This window comes from Eulemur rufifrons, chromosome 30 (genome assembly GCF_041146395.1).
Source record: "Eulemur rufifrons isolate Redbay chromosome 30, OSU_ERuf_1, whole genome shotgun sequence".
Taxonomy (NCBI): Eukaryota; Metazoa; Chordata; class Mammalia; order Primates; family Lemuridae; genus Eulemur; species Eulemur rufifrons.
In genome coordinates, this window is record NC_091012.1 from 108,754,958 (window position 1) to 108,781,653 (window position 26,696).

General features: G+C 36.9%; 1 protein-coding gene and 1 non-coding gene across 6 annotated transcripts in view; both read left to right on the forward strand.

Annotated features, from left to right (window-relative positions):
• CASK (calcium/calmodulin dependent serine protein kinase) overlaps positions 1–26,696 on the forward strand; it is a 363,551-nt gene that overhangs the window by 145,601 nt on the left and 191,254 nt on the right. For all 5 annotated transcript variants that reach the window (XM_069464106.1, XM_069464108.1, XM_069464109.1 and 2 more), the window contains exon 4: positions 22,265–22,342. In XM_069464106.1, coding sequence (XP_069320207.1) covers positions 22,265–22,342 — 78 coding nt within the window. The remainder of the gene's footprint in view (positions 1–22,264; positions 22,343–26,696) is intronic.
• Positions 9,009–9,115, forward strand: LOC138379254 (U6 spliceosomal RNA). The gene has a single exon (XR_011232035.1). It is a non-coding gene; the product is annotated as a U6 spliceosomal RNA (small nuclear RNA).

Genomic DNA, 26,696 nt, shown 5'->3' on the forward strand with positions numbered 1-26,696 from the left:
CCTTCTTTCCTGTATTTTGCATGTTTTTTCTTCATGCTTTCCTCTTTGTTTCTTCTGTCCATTCTTCTTCCAGTCCTCTAATGTTCTCTTCAGCATTATCTAATTGCTCTTAATCTATTCACTGAATTTTTAATTTTAATTATATTTTTCAGTTTTATAGTTTCTCTTTCCTTTTTTAAATCTATATTACTTTTTACTTTCATTTTCTTGCCAAAAAATTCAAGCTCAGCTTTTATGTTCTGGGACTTAGTAAGCTTCATTGTTTGATAAGCTGTGTTGAATAATCTCAGTATATGAAGTCCCTGTGGGTTTGTCATTATTGTCTGTTATTTTTGCTAGGTCAAGATCTCTTATTCCTTCATGTACCTCATTCATTTTGATTGTGTGCTGGAAATTATGTTGAAAATTATTGGCCTAGGATGATGCTTTCTTCCTCCAGAGAGAATTTTTATTTGCTTCAAATAGGTACCATTAGGCATTAGCAATTTGGGACTATCTTAATCAAGGTTCACGGCTTAGATTTTCAGGGCCACCTAGATGTAAAGCCAGGATGCAAGTCTGTAAAAGAGCTGATTACTTTTAGTTCATCCCTAGCTCTTTAGGGTCCCAACTCAGTGCTGGAGAGTAGACTTTATCAGATTCCCCTGAATTCTGACTTGTTTTCCCTTAGAGATATCATCTATATAAGCAAATGTCCTCAGGGCAAACAGGACTATGATTGTTGGCCTGATCTTTCTGAATTCCCATTCTCTCCTAGATCTCAGGGACATTCCTGACAATTTGGTTAATACTTTGATGCTTTCGAGTTTTTTTTTCCAACTTATTTGGTTGTCTTGAATGGGAGATATCACATATTCTTCCATTATCAGAAATAGAACTCTAGCAATATATTTAAAACTCTGTTTATTTAGTTTCATATTACTCTCCATAAAGATTTACCAATTTATATTCATACCAATGGTAGATGAGAGTGTCCATGTTTATATTTTAATAGGTCAAAATGATGTTTTGGTTTAATTTGCATTTATTTTGTTATTAATGTGGTCAGATATTTTAAAAGTATGTTTGCCCCTTTCTTTTTCATCTAGTCACTTTAGTTTTCTTTAGTTCTTTAGGTGTTTAGTTGTTTTAGTTGTAAGAATTCCTTATTTACTAAGGATATTTACTCTTTTCATGTATTTGTAAATATTTCCCCAAATTTGCCTGTTTTATTTTGCTTATTGATTTTTTTAAATATGCAAAACATTAAAATTCTGTCAGAGAAAGTTACAAATAAGCAAGAAGGAAGGCAAGAATGAACTCTTTGGCACTGGATTAGAGTTGGAGACAGCATTATGACCTCATGTTTGATTTATTATATGTACACACACACAAATATATACAGATAGATACAGAAATAATTACAGGTACATGTATATACATGAGTTAGTACAGATACATGTATTTCCTAGCTCTGTCCACTTAGAGGGCCTAAAATAGTGATACTCCAGTAATGAGTGTATCTACCCCCAGATCTTCATTTCTAAATATCCTCCTCTAATAGAAGGAGGCCAGGGCTCCTTGAAGAAATGATTATTAATTCTAGGGCTGGGACAGAGAAAATATAAGATAAGCCTGAAGCATAAGGAAGTGTTCAAAAAGGTGGGGTCATGTCAGAGAGACATAGGAACCAACCTGAAAGCACTCCCAATGGCCAAAATTGTAACAATTCGAGCAAAAATAAGAAGAAGAACATAGTATTAGATTATAACCCAAAGTATAAACTAAATATATATGTGAGTCCATACTAATAAAAAAAATAATTATATAAATGGATAAATAAATGGAAGAGGGGAAAAAAACCTTCCTTACAGAGGAATTCCAAATACTCAGTATAGATCATCTCCCTCCTCCCTTAAGTGTGTGCTGGACTTAGTGACTCACTTTCAAAGAACAAAATATGGAAAGGAAAATAGTAACTTTGCAGTGGAGAGAACTGGCAGATACCATCTTTACCAAGTGACCAAGTTAACATCACCAGTGATAAGTCATGTGGATATCAGCTATTCCCTGATATGATGTGATGAGAGGGGCATTTCACCTTTGATATTCTACCCCCCACAAAAAAACCCATAATTCCAACCTAGGCAAGAGAAAGACATCAGACAAACCCAAATTGAGGGACATTCTATAAAATACCTGGTCAGTACTCTTTAAAGCTATCACGGTCATGAAAAATAAGGAAAAACTGAGCAACTGTCACAGACCAGAGGAGACTAAGGAGACATCATGACTAAATGCAGTGTGGAATCCTGAATGGGATCCTGCAACAGAAAAAGTACATTAGTCCACAGACTGGTGGAGTTTAGTTAATAGTAATGTACCAGTGTTACTCTTTTAGTTTTGACAGTTCTACAGTTACCTAAGATAATAACACTAGTTGGGTGAGGAATATACAGGAACTCTCTGTACGGTCGTCTGTGAGTATATGCAGGGGATTGGTTCCAGGACCCTCAGAACATCTAAATCCACACATCTCAAGTCCTGCAGTTAAAAGTCAGCCCTCCGTATACACAAGTTTCGCATCCTGCAAATACCTGTTTATAAGTGGACCCACACAGTTCAAACCCATGTTGTTCAAGGGTAAACTGTGCTATCTTTGCAACTTTTATGTAAATCTAAAATTATTTTAAAATAAAAAATTTTCTTTACTCAGAACTAAACAAAAAAGAAATCATGAGTTTATACCATTATTTCCAGTTTAAAGCAACAATTACAGATGTTTTTTTACAAGACGGTTATTAGATAGTAAGAAATTGTTAGTTTTAACATGTAATTTTGGCATTGTGGTTATGTTACAAAAAAAGGGTCCTTACCTTTTGGAGATAAGTATTGAAATACATATACATAACATGTTATTGATGTCTGGGATTTGCCTCAAAATCAGGCAACAGGTAGGCAGTGCATCCTAGGTTGGAATATAGGTGAAACAAGATTGGCCAATGCATTGTTGTTTTTGTTTTGTTTTGAGACAGGGTCTCACTCTGTTGCCCAGGCTGGAGTACAGTGGGCTCATCATAGCTCACTGTAACCTCACATTCCTGGGCTCAAGCGAGTTTCCCCAGTAGCTGGGATTACAGGCACACACCACCACGCCCAGCTAGTTTTTCTATTTTTTATAGAGATGGGTTCTTGTTCTTGTTCAGGCTGGTCTCAAACTCCTAGCCTTAAATGATCCTCCTGCCTCAGCCTCCAAAAGTCTAGGATTACAGGCCTGAGCCACCACACCTGGCCCTAACGCGTTGTTAATTGTTGGATCAGGGGCCGGGCGCAGTGGCTCACGCCTGTAATCCTAGCACTCTGGGAGGCCGAGGTGGGCGGATCGTTTGAGCTCAGGAGTTCGAGACCAGCCTGAGCAAGAGCGAGACCCCATCTCTACTAAAAATAGAAAGAAATTATATGGACAGCTAAAAATATATAGAGAAAAAATTAGCCGGGCATGGTGGCGCATGCCTGTAGTCCCAGCTACTCAGGAGGCTGAGACAGGAGGATCCCTTGAGCTCAGGAGTTTGAGGTTGCTGTGAGCTAGGCTGACGCCACGGCACTCACTCTAGCCTGGGCAACAGAGTGAGACTCTGTCTCAAAAAAAAAAAAAAATTGTTGGATCAGGGTAATGAATACATGAGGCTCTTTACTTTCTGCTTTTGAAAATTTCTATAACATAAAGGTTTTTTTAAGTGAGAGAGAAATTACAGGGTTTTTATTTAACTTTTAAAATTTATTTTTTATTTTATTTTATTTATTTATTTTTAGAGATGCTCTGTCACCCAGGCTGGAGTTTAGTGACGTGATCAGAGCTCACTGCAGCCTTGAACTCCTGGGCTCAATCGATCCTCCCACCCCAGCCTCCCAAGTAGCTGGCACTACAGGTGCATGCCCACATGCCTGGCTAATTTTTTTTTTTTTGTAGCAATGGAGTCTTGCTATGTTGCCCAGCCTGGTCTCTCACTCCTGGCCTTAAGTGATCCTCCTCCTCAGCCTTCCAGAGTGCTGGGTTTACAGGTGTGAGCTACCCCACCCAGCCCAACTTTTTAAATTTTATATTTTTATATCTTATCTCTGAAAACCTGGGTTCCATGCCACATCAGCATACTTATTTGCTTCATCTTACTAGTTTAAATATATAATAAAAAGTGGGACTACTGAATGCAGATGAGTTTTAAAGTCACTTTAAATAACTCTTTGCTTTGTGGTTATGCCACAAGCTTGGTATAGACAGATTTGGGTTTGTTTCCATTTGTTTGATTTTTTTTAATTGAAGTTATTGATATAATTGTAGATTCACATGCAGCTATAAAATAATACAGAGAGATTGTTGTAGACTTTGCCCAGTTTCTCCCAACATTAACCTTCTGCAAAACTACTAGGATATCACAGCCAAGATATTGACATTGATGCAGTCCACTGATCTTATTCAGATATCTACATCAGTTTGTTTTTAATCTTCAGGATTGCCTTTTTCCCTTCTTGTTTTAATTTTGTTTTTTAAATTACGAAAAACATTTATATGATTGCACAAAGTCAAATCTCTGAATAGAGTTTATTCAGAAAGGTCTGATTTGCATCCCTGTCCACATTCACTTTCTTGCCATAAAGAAAACTATTTTTAAAAATTAGTTTTTATTTTATTTTTCTATTATTTTTGTTTGAAAATATATGTATATATTTTTGTATCACCACCCCCTTCTTCCACACTGTCATATATTCTCTTTTAAACCTTGATTTTTTTTTAATTTAACAATACGAAAACAATGGGGATCACTCCATAGCAGTATGTAGACATCTTTTTCATTCCTGTTTATACCTGCTTAATACTCCATTATGGTATAGAATAGTTTATTAAGCCATTCCCCTATTTAGTGGACATTTGGATTGTTTGCAGTCTTCTGTTATATGAATATACTTGTACATACATCATTTCATACTATTGCTAATGCCACATTCCTTGCATAAATGTTATGCCACTTTGCATTCCCATCAGCATTGTATGAGAGTTGTAGGCTTTAATTTTAAATTGTTTAAAGAACTGAACTAATCTCTCAGTCATATTGATTAGTATATACCTTACTTCATTATAAACCTGTAATCATATGTATAAGTCTGGACAAAGAGTCATAGATAAATGCTGATTTATTTTATGTCTTTCATTCATATCTGTGGACTTGATCAGAATGCTGTTAACTAAAGAAGATTTCTTATCATTATAAGGTCACTGGTTCCAAGAGAATTTGTAATACTCAGAAGTAAAGATAAGGCCATTTGTCCCTCTGCTGGTTGTTTACTTACAGATAGTAGGCAGTGTCGTTGACTCTTAGTAGGAGATGTAAAAGATACACTTGTTCTGTCTTTTTGCCAGACTCTAAAAAATACTACTTGTCCAAAAGATATTCTTCATATTTCTTATGCACACCATTGAGGACTCAAGAGATTCATAGGAAATAGAATCAAGCTCTTTATAGGCCTTTTAAGACATGGCAAGGATTTTGGAATTTATCTTAAAAATGTGGATACTATCACAAGAAATATGATCAGATCACCATTTTTAAAGAATTTTTTGGCTACACTATAACTATGGGGTTGGAAGGAACACATTTGAATGTGGGGAGAATTGGAAGGCCATCACAGTAGTTCAGTGTGAACATTGATGGCTAGGATAGATCAGTGTCAGTAAAAAGCAAAGGAAGTAAATATAGTTGACAGAGATTTAGGAATTAGAAGGCACGGGGTTTGATGATTGGATAAAGGAAGTAAAGAAGGAGTAGGAATCAAAGTTGACACTCCCATCTCTGGCTTGAGTACTTGATATTTGATGGTGCCACTGATTAACTTGGGCATCCCTGAAAGGAGATGATGAAATACTTTGAACATGTTGAATTTGAAGTCTCTGTAGAACATCTGAATTAAATTGTTAAGTAGGAAGTTGGATATGTGGATTAGGAACACAGAGAGAGATCTCAGGTGCATACAGAGATTTGGGAATGGTTACTATTTAGATGATTTAGAAGAATACATAGAGGGAAAAGGAAAGAAGACTTGAGGACTGAAGTTCTCCCAAATTTTAGAGGTTGTAAAACAGGAGGAAGAGCAAGCAAATGAGATAGAGAAGGAACCGCTTAAGAGATAGGAGAAAAATCACAACAGCAAGGGGTCACAGAAGCCAGGTAAAGAGAGGATGTCAAGAACAATATTGTAGGAAAATGAAGGGTTTGGGTACTTCTTAGTTCTGTCCTTCACTAAACTTCCTTAACCAGTGTCCAATGTTCATGCTATGCACAGGTCCCATTCTGGCTCATTTCTGAGATGTGTACCCTATTCAGTATCTATTGGTATGTCTTTGCTGCCATTTTTTATTCCTATCTGATATCTCATTTCCTTAGTGAGGGATGTAGTGCGTGAAAGAACATTAGAGGACAAATGGAGAGACCTATGCTATTGTCCTTGGTCTGTCACCAACCTTATCTATTTAGTAATTTTGTTTCTTAATGCCTATTATCTGTGGGATATAGCTAGAATCTCAGGACAGAAATAGACATGGAAACACTTACAATCAAAGGAAAGGAGAGAGTGATGAAGAGAGGAAAAGAAAGAGCCATCACAGAGGAGGTGATACTGAGATTTGAAGATGATCAAGAGTTTGCCAGGTGGTCAAAGTGATCTACAGATTCAATGCAATCCCTATTAAATTACCAACATCATTTTTCACAGATATATAAAAAAATAATTTTACGCTTTGTATGGAACCAGAGAAGACCCCGTTTAGCAAAAGCAATTTAAGGCAATAAGAACAAAATGGGAGGTATTAATTTACCAGATTTCAAACTATACTACAAGGCTGTGGTTATTAAATCATCTTGGTATTGGCACAAGAACAGAGACACAGACCAGTGGAACAAAACTGAGAATCCAGATATAAAACCATCCTCATATAGCCATCTAATCCTTGACAAAGCAGACAAAAACATACACTGGGGAAAAGATTCCTTATTCAATAAATGGTGCTGGGAAAACTGGATAGCCACGTGTAGAAGACTGAAACAAGACCCGCACCTTTCACCTCTCACAAAAATCAAATCATGGTGGATAACAGACTTAAACCTAAGGTGTGAAACTATTAGGATTCTAGAAGAAAATGTGGGAAAAACTCTTATAGACATTAGCCTAGGCAAAGAATTTATGAAGAAGACCACAAAGGCAATCACAGCAACAACAAAAATAAATAAATGGGACCTTATTAAATTAAAAAGCTTCTGTGCAGCCAGAGAAACTGTCACAAGAGCAAACAGACAACCTACAGAATGGGAAAAAAATTTTGCATGCTACACATCCGATAAAGGGCTGATAACTAGAATCTATTTAGAACTCAGGAAAATTAGCAAGAAAAAAATCAAACAACCCTATCAAAAAGTGGGTAAAGGACATGAATAGAAACTTTTCAAAAGAATACAGAAGTATGGCCAACAGACATAAGAAAAAATGCTCAACATCTCTAGTCATCAGGGAAATGCAAATCAAAACCACAATGAGACATCACTTATCTCCAATGAGAATGGCCTTTATCAAAAAGTCCCAAACAATAAATGTTGGCGTGGATGTGGAGAGACAGGAACACTCATACACTGCTGGTGGGACTGCAAACTAGTGCAACCTCTGTGGAAGGCAATATGGAGATACCTTAAACAGATACAAGTAGACCTACCGTTTGATCCAGCAATCCTATTATTGGGCATCTACCCAAAAGAACAAAAGACATTCTATAAAAAAAAGACATCTGCACTCGAATGTTTATAGCAGCACAATTCACAATTGCAAAGGTGTGGAAACAACCCAAGTGCCCATCAATACATGAGTGTATTAATAAAATGTGGTATATGTATACCATGGAGTACCATTCAGCTATAAGAAACAATGGTGATATAGCACCTCTTGTATTTTCCTGGATAGAGCTGGAACCCATTCTACTAACTGAAGTATCCCAAGAATGGAGAAACAAGCACACATGTACTCACCATCAAATTGGTTTCACTGGTCATCACCTAAGAGCACATTTAGGAATAACATTAATCCGGTGTCGGGCAGATATGAGGCCGGGGAGGGAATGGGTGTATACATACATAATGAGTGCAATGCGCACCGTCTAGGGAATGGACACGCTTGAAGCTCTGATTCGGGGGGCGGAGGGGCAAGGGCAATATACGCAACCTAAACTTTTATAATAATATGCTGAAATAAAAAACAAGAGTTTGCCAGGTGGTAATGGCAGAGATGAAACTAGACGAAAGTAGTAAAGATTTTATGAAGGTATAGAAATCTCATGAAATTTAAACAAAGAAAACAGAATGAAGCCAGGCCTCACAGAAACTAGGAAAAAAGACTTCAGGAGCTGATGTTACTACTGTCTTCATTCCTCAGAGTTTTGCATCTACTTTGCTCTGGAAAGACCAGCTTTCCCTATTTAATCAAGGGCTTAGACATAACCCCAAAATGGGCTGCCCAGTTTCCAAATTTGCATGACCTTGAAGCCCAAGTAATTTCTTTCTGCTTTTCTTACTTAACGTTTCAGAGAAAAAATACACATGAATGAGTGAACGAATTTATCTGATTGTCTCAGTTTCCCTCTATTTTTCTAGAATTAAGTACCCTAAGTTATTGACCTCTATGAATAACCTTCTTTTGAATCAGGAATCTGTTCAATGTTCATCCAGGGGCAAATAAAACCCCACTGCTGTTTCCATGCTTGGGCTGAAGTTCTAGATGCGAGAGTCTAATAGAATATAGATGGCAAATTGACTACATGAGTGGGAAAGGTGATGTGCATTACAGACAGGGCAAAGAACATGTGGAATGGCCAGAAATGTGAGTCAGCTTGTGTGGTTGGGCACTACTAATAATGGTGGGCTATGACTTTGGAACAAGGTGCAAGATAAGAGAATGACTGGAGATGAGTCTGGACATGTAATAAAACCATTGATGTGCTCACTTCAGCAGCACATATACTAAAATTGGAACAACACAGAGAAGATTAGCATGGCCCCTGCACAAAGATGACATGCAAATTCGTGAAGCATTCCATATTAAGAGACAAAAAAAAAAAAAACCACTGATGATGCTTGTAACTGTGTGCTATACTTTACACTTTTTTATTATCTCTTAATTCCTCTCAACAACCCACTCAGGTTAATTGCATGTGCCTGTCTATCCGTAAGTATGGTAAGATGCTAAGTACGAAAGAGAAGCTGAGAGTCTGGAGGTGAGATTGAAAATATCCAACATACACAAACAGGAATTCTAGCATAAAGGGACTGATGAAGAGGAGAAGCTTACTCAAAGAGATGATAGCCCCAAACTTTCCCAGTAGAAGAAACACTATCACTTTGGATAGAGATAAGGTTTGGGGAAGAAAATTAGTAATTAACTCTTAGATCATTTGAGTTTGTGGGCATCTACCTGTAGATGTCCAATCCAAACTGCCTATATGAGTCTGACCTCCAGGAGAAGAGTTGGGGCTTAGAGATAAGAGTTTAGGAGTCATTACCATTAGTGCATGATCCATTTCACCTCTTGGCACCTCAGTTTCTATCCTATCAACTTGTGAGAATGAAATGAAATGTGAAAATACTCTGATAATCACAACACCAGATAGTGTTACTATCATCCTCATTGTTATTGTTATAAATTCTTTTTAGGAGCCTCAGGATTCAAGGTTAAGAGCTCAGGAACCTGGAGCCAGATTGCCTAGGTTCAAATCCTGGCTCTGCTACTTTGTAACTGTGTGACCTTGGACAAATTATTAATATATAACATTTTTCTTAAGCTTCAATTTCCTCATCTGCAAAGTAGTACCTATCTCCTAGTGTTATGAGGATGAAATAAGTTACTACTTGTAAAGCATTTAAAATGGCACTTGGCACAGTTAAATGCTCAGTCGGCTATTAACATACCTGCATTTAACAGGAACCTTCAGTATCTTATTACAGAGGAGTGACTGATATAAAAATCATAATCTATGAGGATAACAAATTTAGGTATCTATGTCTTCCTGTAATACTCAAGGATCAGTTTAGTTAACTGCTGGCTTTATTTGTCCATGTAAAAGTTTTGTTGCTATTTGCAAATTTGCCATGATATTATTTGAACATTCAAGGACTCCTAATTTTCTCTTGGTAATGTCTGAAATTTGGAAATAATTCATGGGCATATGGGATGTTCTCCTGAGGACACAATAATGGTTCCATTTTTCTTGCTAAGTTGGAACAATTTAATCTTGGGCAGATACCTGTGCTTATGCCTCTGTTTTTGTTTATATCTATATACATCTGTAGTTTATAATTACCAACATTAACATTTTCATTTTAGCTAGGAACTTGCCTAGAAGTAAGAATTACACCAGCTAGTTTGATTTCAGAGTGCAAATGGCACTAAAATGAAAACAGAAAACTAATGATTAACTGTATGATTATTTTATAATCCCCGGTGTGTTTGTTCAAGGTGAGATCATTTTCCAAATTAGCCCACCTTCCTCATCTTCAAGGCCACATTGGGGCTGGCGTGATTGTTTACAGTTCTTTAGATGTTCTGTGAAATAAATAAACAGAAGTTATGCCAGAAGTAGAACTGTCAAAGAATGACCCTAAATCCTTGAATTCCACAAGCAACTAGAAGGAACTTGTTGCAGTTTTCATATCTACATCATTTGAAGGGTACTGTCAGTGGTGGCAGGGACTGCAATGATGAACCTGCCTCTGAATGAAAAAAAAAAAGGCTTTGAGGAGCAAAGAGGGACAACTTATTTCTAGAGAGAAAAGTGGAAAGAAGAGCTAGAGAAAATTAGGAAGAATCAAAGATACTCACCCATGTCAGAGTTACAAGAACTTATGCAGGATAGAAAGCAAACTGATACAGTGATTATGATTGATTTGGTTTGGTGTGGCAGAGGTTCCATCCCAGCTCTCACCTGCAAAAGTAAGCAGGACTAGATCAAAGGTCTAAAAATTTTAAAACAAAAATTTGTTTAAACCAGCTGAACTAATACATCCAATAGATAAAGAATTACATGTAAGGTATTTACACAGCAATTATTTTTTACAATGAATGAAGTTAAGAGATTTGGGTGGAGAGGACCTGGTAGAACAGAGAGAAGCTCTAGGACTTGGGCCTTTGGACATTTAGTCCTGTGCAAGCATAACTGGAGCCATTTAGTAACCAGTGTCTTCGTTGAACTCTACAAACCTCATTTTGAGTGGAGAGACAATGGTAGCTTCTTAAAAACTTAGTTCCTACCTAACACCCTGAAACCCTGTCTGTCTCTTGGTCAGCTGGGAAAGAACTTATGAAAGTTTGCAGTAATTAAAAAAATATCCCCTTGAAGAAGTAGGATGTCACTGTTCTCTCATTCCCTGAAGTCCATGTTAAGGCAAGGGAAACCTCCTCCTTTACAAAGGTGAACAGGAAACATGGAGTTGTATAGTGCGCTGAAAATCAAAGAAAATCAAGCGACTGAGGTTCTAGTCCTGTCTGCCTAATTAGTTACTAACCTAAAGCAGGTCTTTTAATTAAACTTCCTGTTCTAAGATTCTGTAATGTAACTCATTGTGATTTGTATCTGGACGTTCTTCTCTGTCACTTTAGCGTTGGAGGTTGGTGAGGGTGATGATTAGCTGTGAGGATTAGTAAGAACACTGAGGGCTAACAGTAAAGTTCCTATGTGGTAGAACAGAACAGAGGCTGTTGCTTTTATCTGCCTTCCTTTTTTTCTGGGAATTTTAGAAAACCATACAGAGAGGTATGTTAACATAAACAACTAACCCAGAGGTCTCCTATTCCTATCTTATCATTTTCTATCCCTTGTAGCTATAGTCTTCTCATCCACTAGGAGGCACCGTTGTCAAACAACATTGATTAGAGGTCACGTGTTCTTGGTCCTTTAAGCCTGTGGTCCCCAACCCGCTCACACACACAGCCAGGTACCGGTCCTTAGCCTGTGCATCACTGCCTGAGCTTCCTCCCACCCTACCCCTAGTCCGTGGAAAAAATTGTCCAGCCACACACAGCAAGAGGTGAGCATTGGGCAAGCAAGCAAAGTCATCTGTATTTACAGCCATTCCCCATCACTGGCCTCACCACCTGAGCTCTGACCATGGAAAAATTGTCTTCCATGAAACTGGTCCCCGGTGCCAAAAAGGTTAGGGACCACTTCTTTAAGCAACTGGACAGGAAAAATGTCTAGAAAAAAGAAAAGAGTTATAAATATAGGACCCTGGAAATGGGGACAAATCAATCTTTGTTATCTAGATGGGCATTAGAACAATCCTCAGTTTCTAAAACTTGGTAAACAGTATCTTACACTACATTTAAATTTTAGAAGTAGCAAAATATTTCAAGCTAGTCTTTTTTCAAAGAAACAGAATTTTGTAGGATACAAAAAGAGACCTTAGAGATTACTAAGCCAGTCTCATCATTTTATCGAGGAGTCATTATCAACCCAGAAAGGCTAAGTGTCATGATCAAGGTCTGCCAGGCAGTTAAAAGTAGAATTGAGTCTAGAACTAATGTATAGAGGGCATTTCTCATTGTTTTTGGCCATCCCAACATCTGAACCCTCTTCCAGCATTTGGAGAATCCTTCATCTTAAGAATCTTGATAGGGAACAAAGCCCTATCAAGCTAAAAATGGCAAATATTTGCTCTCCTTGACAGTTAGGATATGGGCATGTAACATAGGTTTCATGAGCCAGACACATCCACCCATGTAATAGCTAAAGATAAAAAACAAAGACCATGTGGAACTCTCAGGTGGCAAGATAGAAGATTATGGGGATAGTTGTAGTAGCACTTGGAATGCAGTGCAACATCTAACATTAGCAGGGACGATGGTACAGGCTACAGCAGCTGTGTAGGAAGGACAGGTGCAGTTGTGCTCTCATCAGATTAGTTCAGGGTTAGGTTTCTGACTGCATAGCACTGCTCTTGGTTTATAGGCTCCCTACCATTCTATGAGCAATCCAGTGTCCTATTAATAAACTCCTTCTCTGCTTAAATCAACCAGGGTTGATTTGTGCTTGTTGTAACTAAGAACCTTAACTGACCCAGAATTAAGTAGAGTTGGCCCCTCCATATCCACAAGTTCTGTATCCTCAAATTCAGTTGAAAATATTCAAAGAAATAAAAATTAAAAGTAACACAATAAAAAATACAAATTTAAAAATACAGTATTTACCTAGCATTTCCATTGTATTAGGTATTACAAACAAGTAATCTAGAGATGATTTAAAGTATACGGCGGGATGTGTGTAGGTTATATGCAAATACGATGCCATTTTGTATCAGGGACTTGAACATCTGCAGATTTGCTATTTGAAGAGGGGAGGGGAGTCCTGGAACCAATCCTCCACAGATACCAAGGGACGACTATACCAGAAATGAGTAGAGGAGGAATAGCAAAAGACACCATTTTAAGATGGGGAGTTAGTGGCCTTGTTAAGTTGTTGTAAAATATGTGCTTGGACCAGTACCTCTTGTACCTTGGGATATCAGCCACAGCCTAGAAAGGCTCTAAGATTAGGGATGGAGCTGGGAGTAAGGGGGTGGAAAATAAGGAAGGCAGGCCAAGGGCCAGATATCTAAGATGTCATATTCTGGGGAAGAACTCTGAGGAACCTAAGACTTCTTTATAGAAACTAACTTTCCAGGTCCTTTATGAAGACCTGTTTGTCAAGGTGGAAGGTTAGTACGTATTTAGCAGTTTGTAAGTTTGATGTATAACTTTTAAATATTTAAACATATGGTACCAGTGGCTCATGCCTGTAATCCTAGCACTCTGGGAGGCCGAGGAAGGAGGATCGCTCAAGGTCAGGAGTTCAAGACCAGCCTGAGCAAGAGTGAGACCCCATCTCTACTAAAAATAGAAAGAAATTAGCTGGACAACTAAAAATATATAGAAAAAAAATAGCAGGGCATTGTGGCGCATGCCTGTAGTCCCAGCTGCTCAGTAGGCTGAGGCAGGAGGATCGCTGGAGCCCAGGAGTTGGAGGTTGCAGTGAGCTATGATCACGCCACTGCACCCTAGCCAGGGTGACAGAGGGAGACTCTGTCTCAAAAAAAAAAAAAAAAAGACCTGTTTATGCCTTATGCCCCCAAGTTGTCAATAGTCAGTTGTACAGACCAGAGACTGTTCCTGCTTTTTATTCATTTTATTTCTCCTTAAAATGTTCAATAAAACTTGTCAGAAATGCCATGTATGCCTAGAGTTTTCTATGCCGGGAAGGTTTTTAATTACTAATTCAGTTCCTTTAATCAGTAAAAGATTATTCATGTTTTCTAATTCTTTTTGTTAGTTTTAGGGAGTTTTATTTTTCTGGGCATTTGTTCATTTCATATAAATTTTCAAATTTGTGGCATGAAACTTCAATATTATCTTTTTAATGTCTGCAGCATGTGAAATGATATGTCATTTTTCATTCTTAATATTAGATACTAGATGTGTCTTTTCTCTCTGTCTCTCTCTCTCTCTCTCTGTCTCTCTCTCTCTCTCTTTCTCGCTCTCTCTCTCTTTCTCGTTATTATTGTGATCAGTCTCGCCAGAGATTAATCATTTCACAGGGAACAACTTTTAGCTTTGTTAATCCCTTTAATATCTGTTTGGTTTTCATTTAATTTATTTCTGCTTCTGTTTCCTTTCATCTAATTTGTTTGAATTTAATTTGATGAACTTTACGTAATTTATAGAGAGGGATGCTTAGTTCCTAAATGTTCAGCCTTTCTTTTCTAATATGTACATTTATAACAGTAAATTTCTCAGTACTGCCTTACCTGCATTTTACAAGTTTTGAGGTGTTTATTTTTGTTATTCAGTTTAAGACTTTTTTATTTTCTAGTTATTTATTCTGAGATCTATGTAATAAAAGTATATTATTCAATCTCCAAATGTTGAGGATTTTCTAGCTTGGTTTTATTAGTCTTTTCAAAGAAACAATTTGTTGCTTTGCTTTTGCTCTATTTTGGTTTTTTACTTCATTAATTTCTGCTGATTATTGTTTCCTTCTACCTTCATTGGGTTTAATCTGCTTTTGAGTTTGCTTGTCATATTTTCTATTTTAAATCAGTAATTATAATATTTCTATTTAATTTCTAATAATTTAAAGTTTTAAAACTTATAGAAATTTATGGGTACAAACTACTTTATAAGTACTATTTTAGCTGCATTCTTCATTTTTTAACTTTTAGAACTGACTTAGTATGACAAAAGTGCAGTACCTGTTCATTTTTTAAAAAGTAAAAAAAGAAATTTCAAATACAGCTCTACCCACTCTTTAACCTTGCGGGGAGTTAGCTACGCTCCCCGCAAAGAGGTTTTTTCTTCCTATCAGGTCTCTCAGGCAGGGGTCATCGCAAGGGATGAAAAAATAGTAGGAAGCAGAAATAAAAATAAAATAATCATAATAATACACAGAGCCAAAGATATAGTTTGTAAAGTAAAGGTTTACGAAATAGGCTGGGCGCAGTGGCTCACGCCTGTAATCCTAGCACTCTGGGAGGCCGAGGCGTGTGGATTGCTCAGGGTCAGGAGTTCGAGACCAGCCTGAGCAAGAGCAAGACCCCGTCTCTACTAAAAATAGAAAGAAATTATCTGGCCAACTAAAAATATATATAGAAAAAAATTAGCTGGGCATGGTGGCGCATGCCTGTAGTCCCAGCTACTCGGGAGGCTGAGGCAGTAGGATCGCTTAAGCCCAGGAGTTTGAGGTTGCTGTGAGCTAGGCTGACTCCACGGCACTCACTCTAGCCAGGGCAACAAAGCCACACTCTGTCTCAAAAAAATAATAATAATAATAATAAAGAAAATAGATATAAGGAGGGTGCTGGAGGAATATATTTCTCTCTCGCAAAGAAATATATCCAAGACTGAAACTCCACACAGGTATTTTATAGGGTAGAAAAAGGTCCTGATTTACATACTAACAGGCAGTTTGCTTTAGGGTCAAAGTCTTCTAAAAGGCTACTACAGATCCTTTAACTAACTCTAACTAGGGGAACAATGAGTTATAAAATCTTCTTGGGGAAAACTTCTAAGTTTTATGATAAGGCTATTACTTTAGCAAAAAACAGAGACATCTTGGCTCCGGTGATTGTGTTCTTGGAGACAGAGATGATCTCAGAAGTCAACATGAGCTGTGCTTTGTGTTAATTACTTTAACCTCATGGTTCCTTCTTGGCCGGGCTTGGGCATTAGCATATTTATCTCTCATCAGCTCTCATCTCTGGGGGTCTTTGTCTGTCAGCCCTGGCAACCTTTTGGTTCTAGGAGAGGCTTGTCTTGTCTTTCAAAACAGGTGAGAACCATAGGCCCAGTTTACAGCTATCTCTTTGAAGTGCAGTTATTACTGACCAATGAGACGCCCTCCTGAGATGAGGCAGCTTTTGAACTAACACATTTATTTTTTCTTTAAGGCAAAGCCTTATTTGACTTCTGAAATCAAATCTTGTCTCCAGAAATACAGAGGGCATTTCTATAACTCAGTATTCTTAGGCTCAACATAACCTGTTTTAATATCTGAAACCTTTGCAGTGTATCTACATGCATATAACGTATATGTATATGTTTATATATTTTAACATATTATAAACATCTTTCTCTGTCAATAAATATACTTCTATGACATCATTTTAATGGCAGCATAATATTCTACTCTGTGGATTTACTACAATTTATTTAACCATTCTTCTGTTGTTGGTCATTTAGGTTCTTCCAACTTCTCCCTATTATAAGTAGCTGTAATAAACCCTTGTCATTAAAACTTGGCAAATATTCCTGTTATTTCCCTTGGAATGAAATTATTGAGTCAGAGGACATGCACATTTTTAAGGTTTTTGTCAAGCACTATAGAATTGCCCTTCAGAAAGGTTATATTGATGTATTTTTCCATCAACAGTGGATTACCTAATTTGAGAAAAGTTTCTCTAATGCCAAGTTGTATTTGTATGTGTATAACAAGGATCACCAGCTTCTCTGGCTGGAAAATTGGACCTATGCCCCCACTCTACCTTTCAGTCATTTCTATATTTGCAGGTCTCTTGAGGGCAACACACTGATCTTGAAATGTAAGGCCTCAGTACTGTACAAGTTTTGATATGTACTCTTTTCATTATCATTATTAGAAATATTTTCTAATTTTCATTATAATTTCTCCTTTGACTAATAGGTTATTTAGCATGCATTTCTCAATTTCCAAGCATTTGGGGATTTTCTACTTAATTTATTTCTAACATAACTACATTGTGATTGGGAAACATACTCTGAGTGCTTGTTTCTTTCTGAAGTTTTTAGGCTAAGCTTTTATCTCCATGGTGAACATTGAGGTTTTCCTATGCTACCAACATGCCATAACAGAATATATTCTGTGTCCCAATTTTAAAATGTAGCTCTATGGCCCCAGCCAAGAGCAAGGAGCATATCATCAGGGCCTTAGCCTTTGGCAGGTTCTTCAGACATCTGCCAAAAGAATAGCTCTGTCTCTCTTCTTATATCTCCCTGGTGCAAAAGTAGCTGGACCCTGTCAGTTTCCATCTGACTACCTGCTCCTACCTTTCTAATTCCCCAAAAGTGCCTTTCCCCAGCTGCCAGCCCCCAGGACAGAAACAGCTCTCATTCACCTCTTTGAGCTCTAATCCTTTCCCCGTTCTCACTAGTTTTTCACTCACTATACTGTTAATTCTTTGAAGATTTTTAAAAAAATTTTTAATTTCATCCAGTTTTTGTAGTTGTTTTTTACATCTCAGAGAAATCCAGATTTGGTCTGTCCTTTATAACAGTGTTCTTCAAAGAATACTTGCAGATGAGTGCCAATCTACCATCTGTTACTGGTCTATGGTAAGACAGGTACAGAAATTGAGAGTAAACATTTAGAAACTGTTATAGCAATTTGACATTGCTGTGAAATCTAGCATATGATTTTGTGCTTTCAACTCAAAATAACCCTGATGCCAAAGTGGCATAATTTGGGGTAGCATATTCTGATCCTTCAATGTACAACCAATTGTACCTTCTGTCTCTAGACCTGTGATTTATTTTGTTTGTTTGATGCGTTTGGCTTTGGATAATTTTTTAATTGTATAAATAATTCCTGTTGGCCGGGCGCGGTGGCTCACGCCTGTAATCCTAGCACTCTGGGAGGCCGAGGCGGGTGGATCGCTCGAGGTCAGGAGTTCGAGACCAGCCTGAGCAAGAGCGAGACCCCGTCTCTACTAAAAATAGAAAGAAATTATATGGACAACTAAAATATATATATACAAAAAAAAAAAATTAGCCGGGCATGGTGGCGCATGCCTGTAGTCCCAGCTACTCGGGAGGCTGAGGCAGTAGGATCGCTTAAGCCCAGGAGTTTGAGGTTGCTGTGAGCTAGGCTGACGCCACGGCACTCACTCTAGCCTGGGCAACAGAGTGAGACTCTGTCTCAAAAAAAAAAAAAAAAAAAAAAAAAAAAAAAAAATAATTCCTGTTTATTATAAAATTTAAAAAATTCAGATAGGCAAAGAGGAGGAGGTACAGCTAAGCTCATTCATAATCTCACTACTTTTTACAACTAAACCTCCCATAGTTTCTCTCTGCATATAATATAGAAGCCCCCTCCCAGCACTCTTCAATAAAAGGGTTTCTTCTCCCTTTCCTTTCACTCCCTCACACTGGAGCCAACTGGGGAAATTCAGAACATGTTCTTTGAAAGCTCTTGACAGCTCCAGAAACACCCCAAGATGGGAAGCCAAAGAGAAAAGCAACAAAAGAAGCCTTATCCTTGTTTTTAAAATTATATTGTCAAATAAAGTTTATCAAAGAATTGAGCCATCAATTTTGTTCAAAAGATTCATATTATGAATATGTATATTTTAAATTTCTATGATGAATAAAATTTACATAAATGACGGTATTTTTAGTTTTTATTTCTGTATCTCATAAAATTTAAAAGTAGTGGATTGCTTCTTTTACTTTAATATCAATTAATGTTATAAATAACTAATCAAATAGCTTTAATAATAGAAAAAGTACTTTCACAGTGATGACTTTCTTTCAGAATAACCCTTCAAATAACCTGCCTGCATATTTAAGAAGTTACACAGGTGATTTTGTTTAGTACCCCTGGTTATAAATCATTGAATTTAAACAGTACACAATGGCCAAAAGATCCCATTTATAATGGCAACTAAAATATAAAATGCCTAGGGAAAAAACTTAGTAATCAATATTTGGAACCAATATAAAGAAAACCTTAAAACTGTAACAGAGACACGAAAGGAAATGGAGAGGCACATCATGTTCATAGATGAGAGTATTAGAAAAATGTTAATTTATAATAGTTAATGTATGAATTTAATACCATCTGAGTCAAAATATAAAACTTTTTTAGAGTTTGACAAAATGATTTTAAAGTTCAGTGGGGGGGGGGCGCAAATCATAAGAAAATGCTGTCAAAGAATAGTGAGATGGGACTTATTTTGCCAAATATTAAAACATGCTACTACTGTATTTTACTTTTTTATTTCAAAATATTAAGGGGATACGAATGTTTTTGTTACGTGGATACCTTGTATAATGCTTAAGTCAGGGCTTTTAGTGGCCCGTCACTAGAACAGCGTTCACTGCAGCTGATAGGTAAGTTACTACAGTATTTTAAATGGTACAGTACTAGATGCAAGAATAGACAGGTCAGCAGAAAAGAGTAGAAACCTAAAAATACCCCGTGTATGTATGCACATGTGTCAAAATTATCATCTCAAGTACTAGTATTTCATACATGGCCAGGCAAATGGATTGATCCATGCTGTTAATTGTAGCACAGGACAGTAAATAATTTCCAGTCATTTCTCGTTAGCTGGCTCCCTCCTTAGGCGTTAGGTTTTGAGCTGTCACCACTTTGCTGCCCCCGCCCTGCCGCCCCAACCTCTTCCTTCCCTCTTCCCCTCTAGATCCCTCCCAAACAACCACTAGCTCTCAGGACAGCTCCCAAATTCTTATTGCTTCATTATGTAATCAATTTAGCTCTCTCTTTTGCCTAACTCCTCTCTCATCTAAGTTGAATAGTACTTACCCTGACATTTCACAATTAAAAAGAAAAACGCTTAAGCAAAACTAATTCCTTCACTATGAGATGTTTTTTAGTCCTCATAGATCAAGTAAACAGCTTAAACTGCAGCCAGTTTTTAAAATAGCATTTTTTCTCCCCACAGTACAAAGAAATGAAAAATATTCATCTACTCTGGTAATCAAGGAAATGCAAATTAAAGCAACATGAATGACTCTTCCCCCTCCACCCCCGCATCTGATTGGCAAAGATGAAAAAGTATAGTCATCTTAGTAGAAGAAAGGACACATTCATAGTGGGTAGTGAGAGTATAAATTGTTAAAAATTTTTCTGGTTGTATATGTATCAAAAGTGTTATTGTATATATGATACAATATAGCAACTTGACCTAGCAACTCTTATTGTAGGAATTTTACCATAGCAGATGATCAGAGTTGTTCACAAAGATGCATGATCACATTCATCCAGGCTTTATTTCTGATGGTGGAAAATGGGTACTGCCATACTTGGGAGTAGACTAGGCCATCATAAACATTATTTTGGAGAAGAATCCTACTTGACACTGGAAAATGGTCATTAAGTGTGAAATGAAAACTTGGTAAAATTTGTAAAGCCTGTATAAACATGAAAGTATTTTCATTTACATAAAACCACACCAAGATCCAAATAATATAATTAACTTCTCATTAAGTATTTACTGTGTGCTCAGTCTTCTGGGTATTTTGTAGGGGTATGTTGAAAGTTTAAACTATACTTGTTCTTTATGACTTTACACTTGCTGAACTGTTGTAGGGCTCAAAGATGTGCATTCGTTCCTTGCACACCCAGGAGGTGTAGCTGTAGTCAGTGGGAAGAGCACTAGACATAGCTAGACAGGTATTTGGATCCTGACCCTGTCACATACTTGTCCACTCACTTTATTTGAGAATGAGAATGATGCTAACTCATGGAGTAACTGTAAGTCTGAAGGGAGATATAACAAGAAATGTTTCCCATGGTGCCTGATGAATAGCAAGTATGTTATTTCCTTGACTTTCCCTTCTAGAAGTTTGTATTTTCTCAGTATAATACTTGCAGCAGATATATTGGAAACTGGACTACTGAATAAATGAGATACTAGATTTGATTTTATAAGCCATAAAGCATTATGAAAATGTTAGCTATTAATATTTGAATAATTTTATTAATATATGTAATGATCTGGCAAAAATTTCATGTATACATTTATATGTGTATGTGGAGGCATGTTTATATGTATGTAAGTGCTAAATGTTATCATATGGACTGTATAGGGTTATAGAATTAAAGCAAAAGAAGGTATTATTGTGGCTGGTCATCATTGAGGGGGCTTCCTGGGAAGGTGGGATTGGAATGAAACCTTGATTAAGGGTAGTTGAATATGTAAAAGCACTATATGAAGAAGCATGTTGCCAATTAAAAAAGGGATATATTCAGGGAGTGATAATAAGGTCATTCTGCCTAGATAGTGAGATTTTCTTGAAATGTCATTAGACAGTGTAGGTAGAAGAGGCAAGGTGTGGCCAAGACAACAAAAGGCCTTATGTATCTGGTAAGAAATAGAGAACCATTGTAAGTTTTAGGATAGTGACACTGTCACCAACACTTCTATATGTTGCAATATGTTTGTAACAATTAACTTTGGTAATAGAAGTATAAACAAAAAAATTATAGATTAGCTCATTGTTTTTTCCTTCCATAGTATATAGCCTTAATTTTTCATTTAGTGGTGATAACTATAGCAAAATGTTTTTAAAGTCCTTATATTCTTAAAATATTACATGTGTGACTAAATAATTTTGGAACTTGACTCAAAACTATGCCCACAACCTCTAGCATTCCTCTTTTCTGAGACTTCTTATTGTGATAACCTAAAGAAAATTTATAGTCAATTTTATATACCTCATGTTATTTGATACTACCATTTGCCTGTTCTGTTTCTTTCCCTTCAGATTTTTAATGTTAAGATGGTTATGTCTTTTGTAATTTATGTCTATTTTTTCATTGAAAGAAAAGAGATTTAAATAACTTACAGTCATTAGCAGTAAGCCAACTAATAGCTTATAATGTTTCCCCTTTCAGTGTTATCTCCCTAGAATTTCCTCATCTCTTTATGTTCTTTTTCACATTTCTCTACAGTATGGATGGAGCGGATCTGTGTTTTGAAATCGTAAAGCGAGCTGATGCTGGTTTTGTATACAGTGAAGCTGTAGCCAGGTATGTAATCTGGTAATGTGAAGGTGGAAGTAAAAGAAGGAAATGACAAAGAAATTACATGAAGGCCTGCTCTTCGAACTCAGCATACTGCTACTCTTTGCTACAGGAACATATCTGTTTTAGTATGCATTAGTGGAACTGAATAGTGACTAGAAATGCAAAATACTGAATGATGAATTTATTAACATGGGTTGACATTTTCACATCAGTACTGCTATCTTTCCCATTTTTGATAACTTTTATATAAGAAGGAATTTGATAGCTTAAGCACCATGTAAAGTTATACTTGAGTTTTTTGATTTTTGTTTTTTGGCAGATGTGTCTCAGTTCTTCATTTTGCCTTTTAGTGATATCAAGTTGTTATGTGACTAGTTAATTGAAGGAAAAGCACAGGACAGAAACAATAGAAGGAACAGAAATAAAAGCACCATTTTCCTGCCCAATATATTTGCTTCGGGCCAGTGTGAGACCTACCAATCAAATGGTAGCCTTTGTTTTAAGTGCAGAAGTTGTTGTAAGGACCTGGTGACTCAAAATAAGTAGTAAATGTGGAAAATCACAAGAGCCATGCATGCACTGGGCTACTTGTATATTTACAGCAGTACAGTTTTCTGCTCTGGTTACATTAAGTCATATCATAATTTCTCACTCCAATGGGGTGCCTTTTTAATACATGGAGTACAGCATCCCTTCTCAGTCACCAACCATAGTATGTTGAAGGGTTCAAACCCACAAACCTATTAGGAGTTATTAAAACTTTCTGTCATTTGAGAAAAGTTTACATTAAATGATTGTAACTTCCTCCCTCCTATCATTCCTTTTATAATTATAGCATCATAGACAGGCATAGCTAGAAACAACTTAAAGACTACCTTAATACAGCTTTGAGCTCAACGTGACTTGACTGTCATTAAATTCTTCGTCCTGACTCCTCCTGGCTGAGAAGCTAGGAACTTAGTCTCAGGGATAGAGCAACCATAGCTATAGCACAAAATAAAGAATATGCTCAAAGTAGGGTAGCTGCTTTTTTGTAATACTGGGGCTAGGGAGAAGAAACAAATGAAAGTTTATAGTATATTAACTATAGTTGCTTCTTTAGACTCCTGATGTATACATGGTAGAACTGAGGCTAAATATCCTCTTTTCTTTTGTGACATGCTCTCTAAAGCACACTCTAGTTTTTTAAGTCCCATTTTTTCTATTGTTTTGAGTTTTTAATCACAATGTTAAATTTTTTCTTGTGCTTTAAAATTTTTAAAGCATTCCTTAATACCAAAATAATCAATGCTGTCTTGACTTTTCTTACACCATAGTTGTAAACCATTTTATCTGACTAAATGAAACTGTCAGACTTTTGCATATCATTGTTTATATGTGGTTTTAAAAGAATTTGGAGGCAGCTTGCCTTTGTACTTTTCCATATTACTATCTTTCAAGAGCAACAGGAAATAAAGAAAACTGAAAATTCTCAATTTTGATTTTATAAAATAGTGAAACTCAGTGGAGGAATATGGATTTTTCCTTTTTGAATGACAATAACACTGGGATACCTGGCATATATGCTGGCAGGGTTGCGGTGAAACCAGTACCACTTTTACTGTACTCATCCTTATTGCTTTTCTGTAACTTTGAGCCAACTCTGCCACTGGGCTGGGTGTCAGGATATATAGGATGGCAGTGTAGAGAGGTGATGTCATACAGTGAAATGACTTGTGGTCTTTCCCAATCTTGAGATTTATAGAAAAGGTAGGTGTTTATATGCATCAAAATGAAAGCCTGTTTATTTTTAAATCTACCTGTATTTTCTGTTAAAATGGTGATTTTACAAAAAGAACTTTCCAGAGTAGACCAGAAAAGAGTAGCATTGAGACCAATAAGTGACATTGCAAAGAGAGAGGTTTGGAGACAATTTATTAAAGGCTCTTCCTTCTAACAATTAAAAGATATGCGGGGGCAGGGGAGGGGGTCAGAAAGTATTATGTGTGTTCCCTATTGCAGAGGATCAATGACCATATAATAAGACGCACGCAGGTTCTTCCATTCTTGTAGAGTATTTAACCAGATGATTTCTGCAAGAAGACTCTGAGACACCAAATAATCAAATTGATCAGGTTGTTTTTTTCCAACTGGCTGAGCTTCAAGAGGAGCAGCAAAGCATGGCATTAAAATAAAACTGTGCTCAGTCCTTAGTACAACCCAATTAGTGATTGCCTGTGTCCTTTCAGGGGTAATGAGTTGTGCAGTGAGCTAACACACAGGATCAAATTATCAAATCAAACTCTCACAAATCAGAGCTATCTTCTTAAGTAGTACCACGTCTTACTATATAATTTCAAGGATACAGGCAATCAAAAGGCTCATCTGAAGCAGAGAGAAGTGTGGGACATCAAGGGCAAGAGCCCCTGTCATTTCTTCCCACGTCAGAATACATCTTTGGCCTAGAATACATGAGATTTCTACCTGAAGTTTATGGGATTCCACACACACAGAGGGGAGCATTGCAATTATGAAACATTTCCATTTTATACCCCATAGAGTTGGAAGTTGGATAGTTTACATGACACTCTCCAGGAAGCCATCTATGCTTCAAAGATCCTAGGTTCTATTTACCATAATTAATCCTTAGCCAGGGACATTCTGTTAAGGGCATTTCAGAGATAAGATCTAGTCTGCCTAGCAAATAGCATTAGTCTTTTTACCCAGAGTTGACTGAGTCACCTCTCTTTTTATCTTCCACCACCCCTGAAATACCTCCTTCCAAAGTGATAAGTGGATTACCGGCCAGCTCTTTCTTTCCATGGAGTTATTATCTTTCCTGATCATTAGGGAAAGCAAGGACAAACTTATGTATCGTTGAGTTTCCCTGAAAACATAGACCTCAATGATGCTTCATGAAATGAAGTTTTTTATTAAAAATTCAGTCAGCAACTCTCTAGAACATGTGGGCGGATTATAGTTCTCATTTTATTCTGCTTACACATCATTCCCATGCATAGCCTCCCAGGATCATGACTGGGAGGGTGGAGAAAGATAGTTCAGATCTGTTATAATTTGGGGAGAAAAAAAAATTCTCTCTCCACATACACCTTAGAGATTCTGCTGTATATGTATGTTTGGGTCAAATAATTGAGTGCTCTCATATGCAAATTAACAATGCTCATTCAATGAGTTTTGTTCTGTTTTGTTTAATGAGGTTTTGAGGTAGGAATTTTCTTTAGGCTAAAGATAAATTAGGTCACTATCTCAGTGCTTTGTATCCAAAGTTGTCCATTATGTAGGTACAAAGCTATGTCCACTTGGCCAAGTTTAAACTTACCCACTATTTCTATGTTGACATCTAGGTGGACAAATAGGCTGTTCCTAAATCTTTGCCTAGGTTTAACAAAAATAATAATGATGATGACTTAAACTTTTGTAGCATGGTTTCAAGTTTACAAAACACTTTCACATTTGTTGTCTTGTAGCCATTTTAAGGGGTCACAGATTCCCCAAAGCCTAATTTAAGGACTAACGGGCCACAAAATCTCTAATTTAAACAAAACTTAATTATAGGCTGCACTGGCCCAGGCACAGAGTATATATATGACCACAACCCCTTATGTGTGTATTTGCAAAGTAAGAGAAATTGAATACCAGAACTAACTACTGCATGAGCCTCAGTCTCTGGCTTAGAGCCCAGTTGTGAGGAGACAGTGATAAACACGAGAACAAAACCTGAGGTGTTTTTTTTCCCACCTTTCATTTTAAAAACAGAACCCTTCTAATCAATTATAATGCATGAAATAATGCATTTGCTAACTAGAGGCACATTTGTGTGAGCTTGGTTAGATAATAGCATACCAGTGGCTCATGCCTGTAATCCCAGCACTTTGGGAGGCTGAGGCAGAAGGATCACTTGAGGCCAGGAGTTCAAAACCAACCTGGGCAACATAGTGAGACCCTGTCTCTACAAAAAAAAAAAAAAAAAAAAAAAGATAGTAGCATACCAAAAAGGGAACTTGATGGAAATAACTTTTAATTGTAAAGCAGGAAGAGAGAATTTTTTTTGTCTTGAGTCATATAATACATACAAGGTGATTTGTGTCAGAAATCTAAAATCTGGAACCAAAACAAAATTTAATAAGTACTATACAATGAATAATGTCGAGTCTGTTGCATTTCTGTCTTGGCTGTTGGGAAGGAGAAAAATGAGCAAGGAAAGGGATAATAGGAAGAAAAGAGAAAGAGATATGGAAGGAGTAAAGTGCAAAGGAAGAGAAGATGAAACAGACACTCAGAGGAAGAGAAATAGAGGGATTATAGAACTTTAAAAATATAGGAAGTTCTAAAATAGTACTAAATAAACTACTCTAGC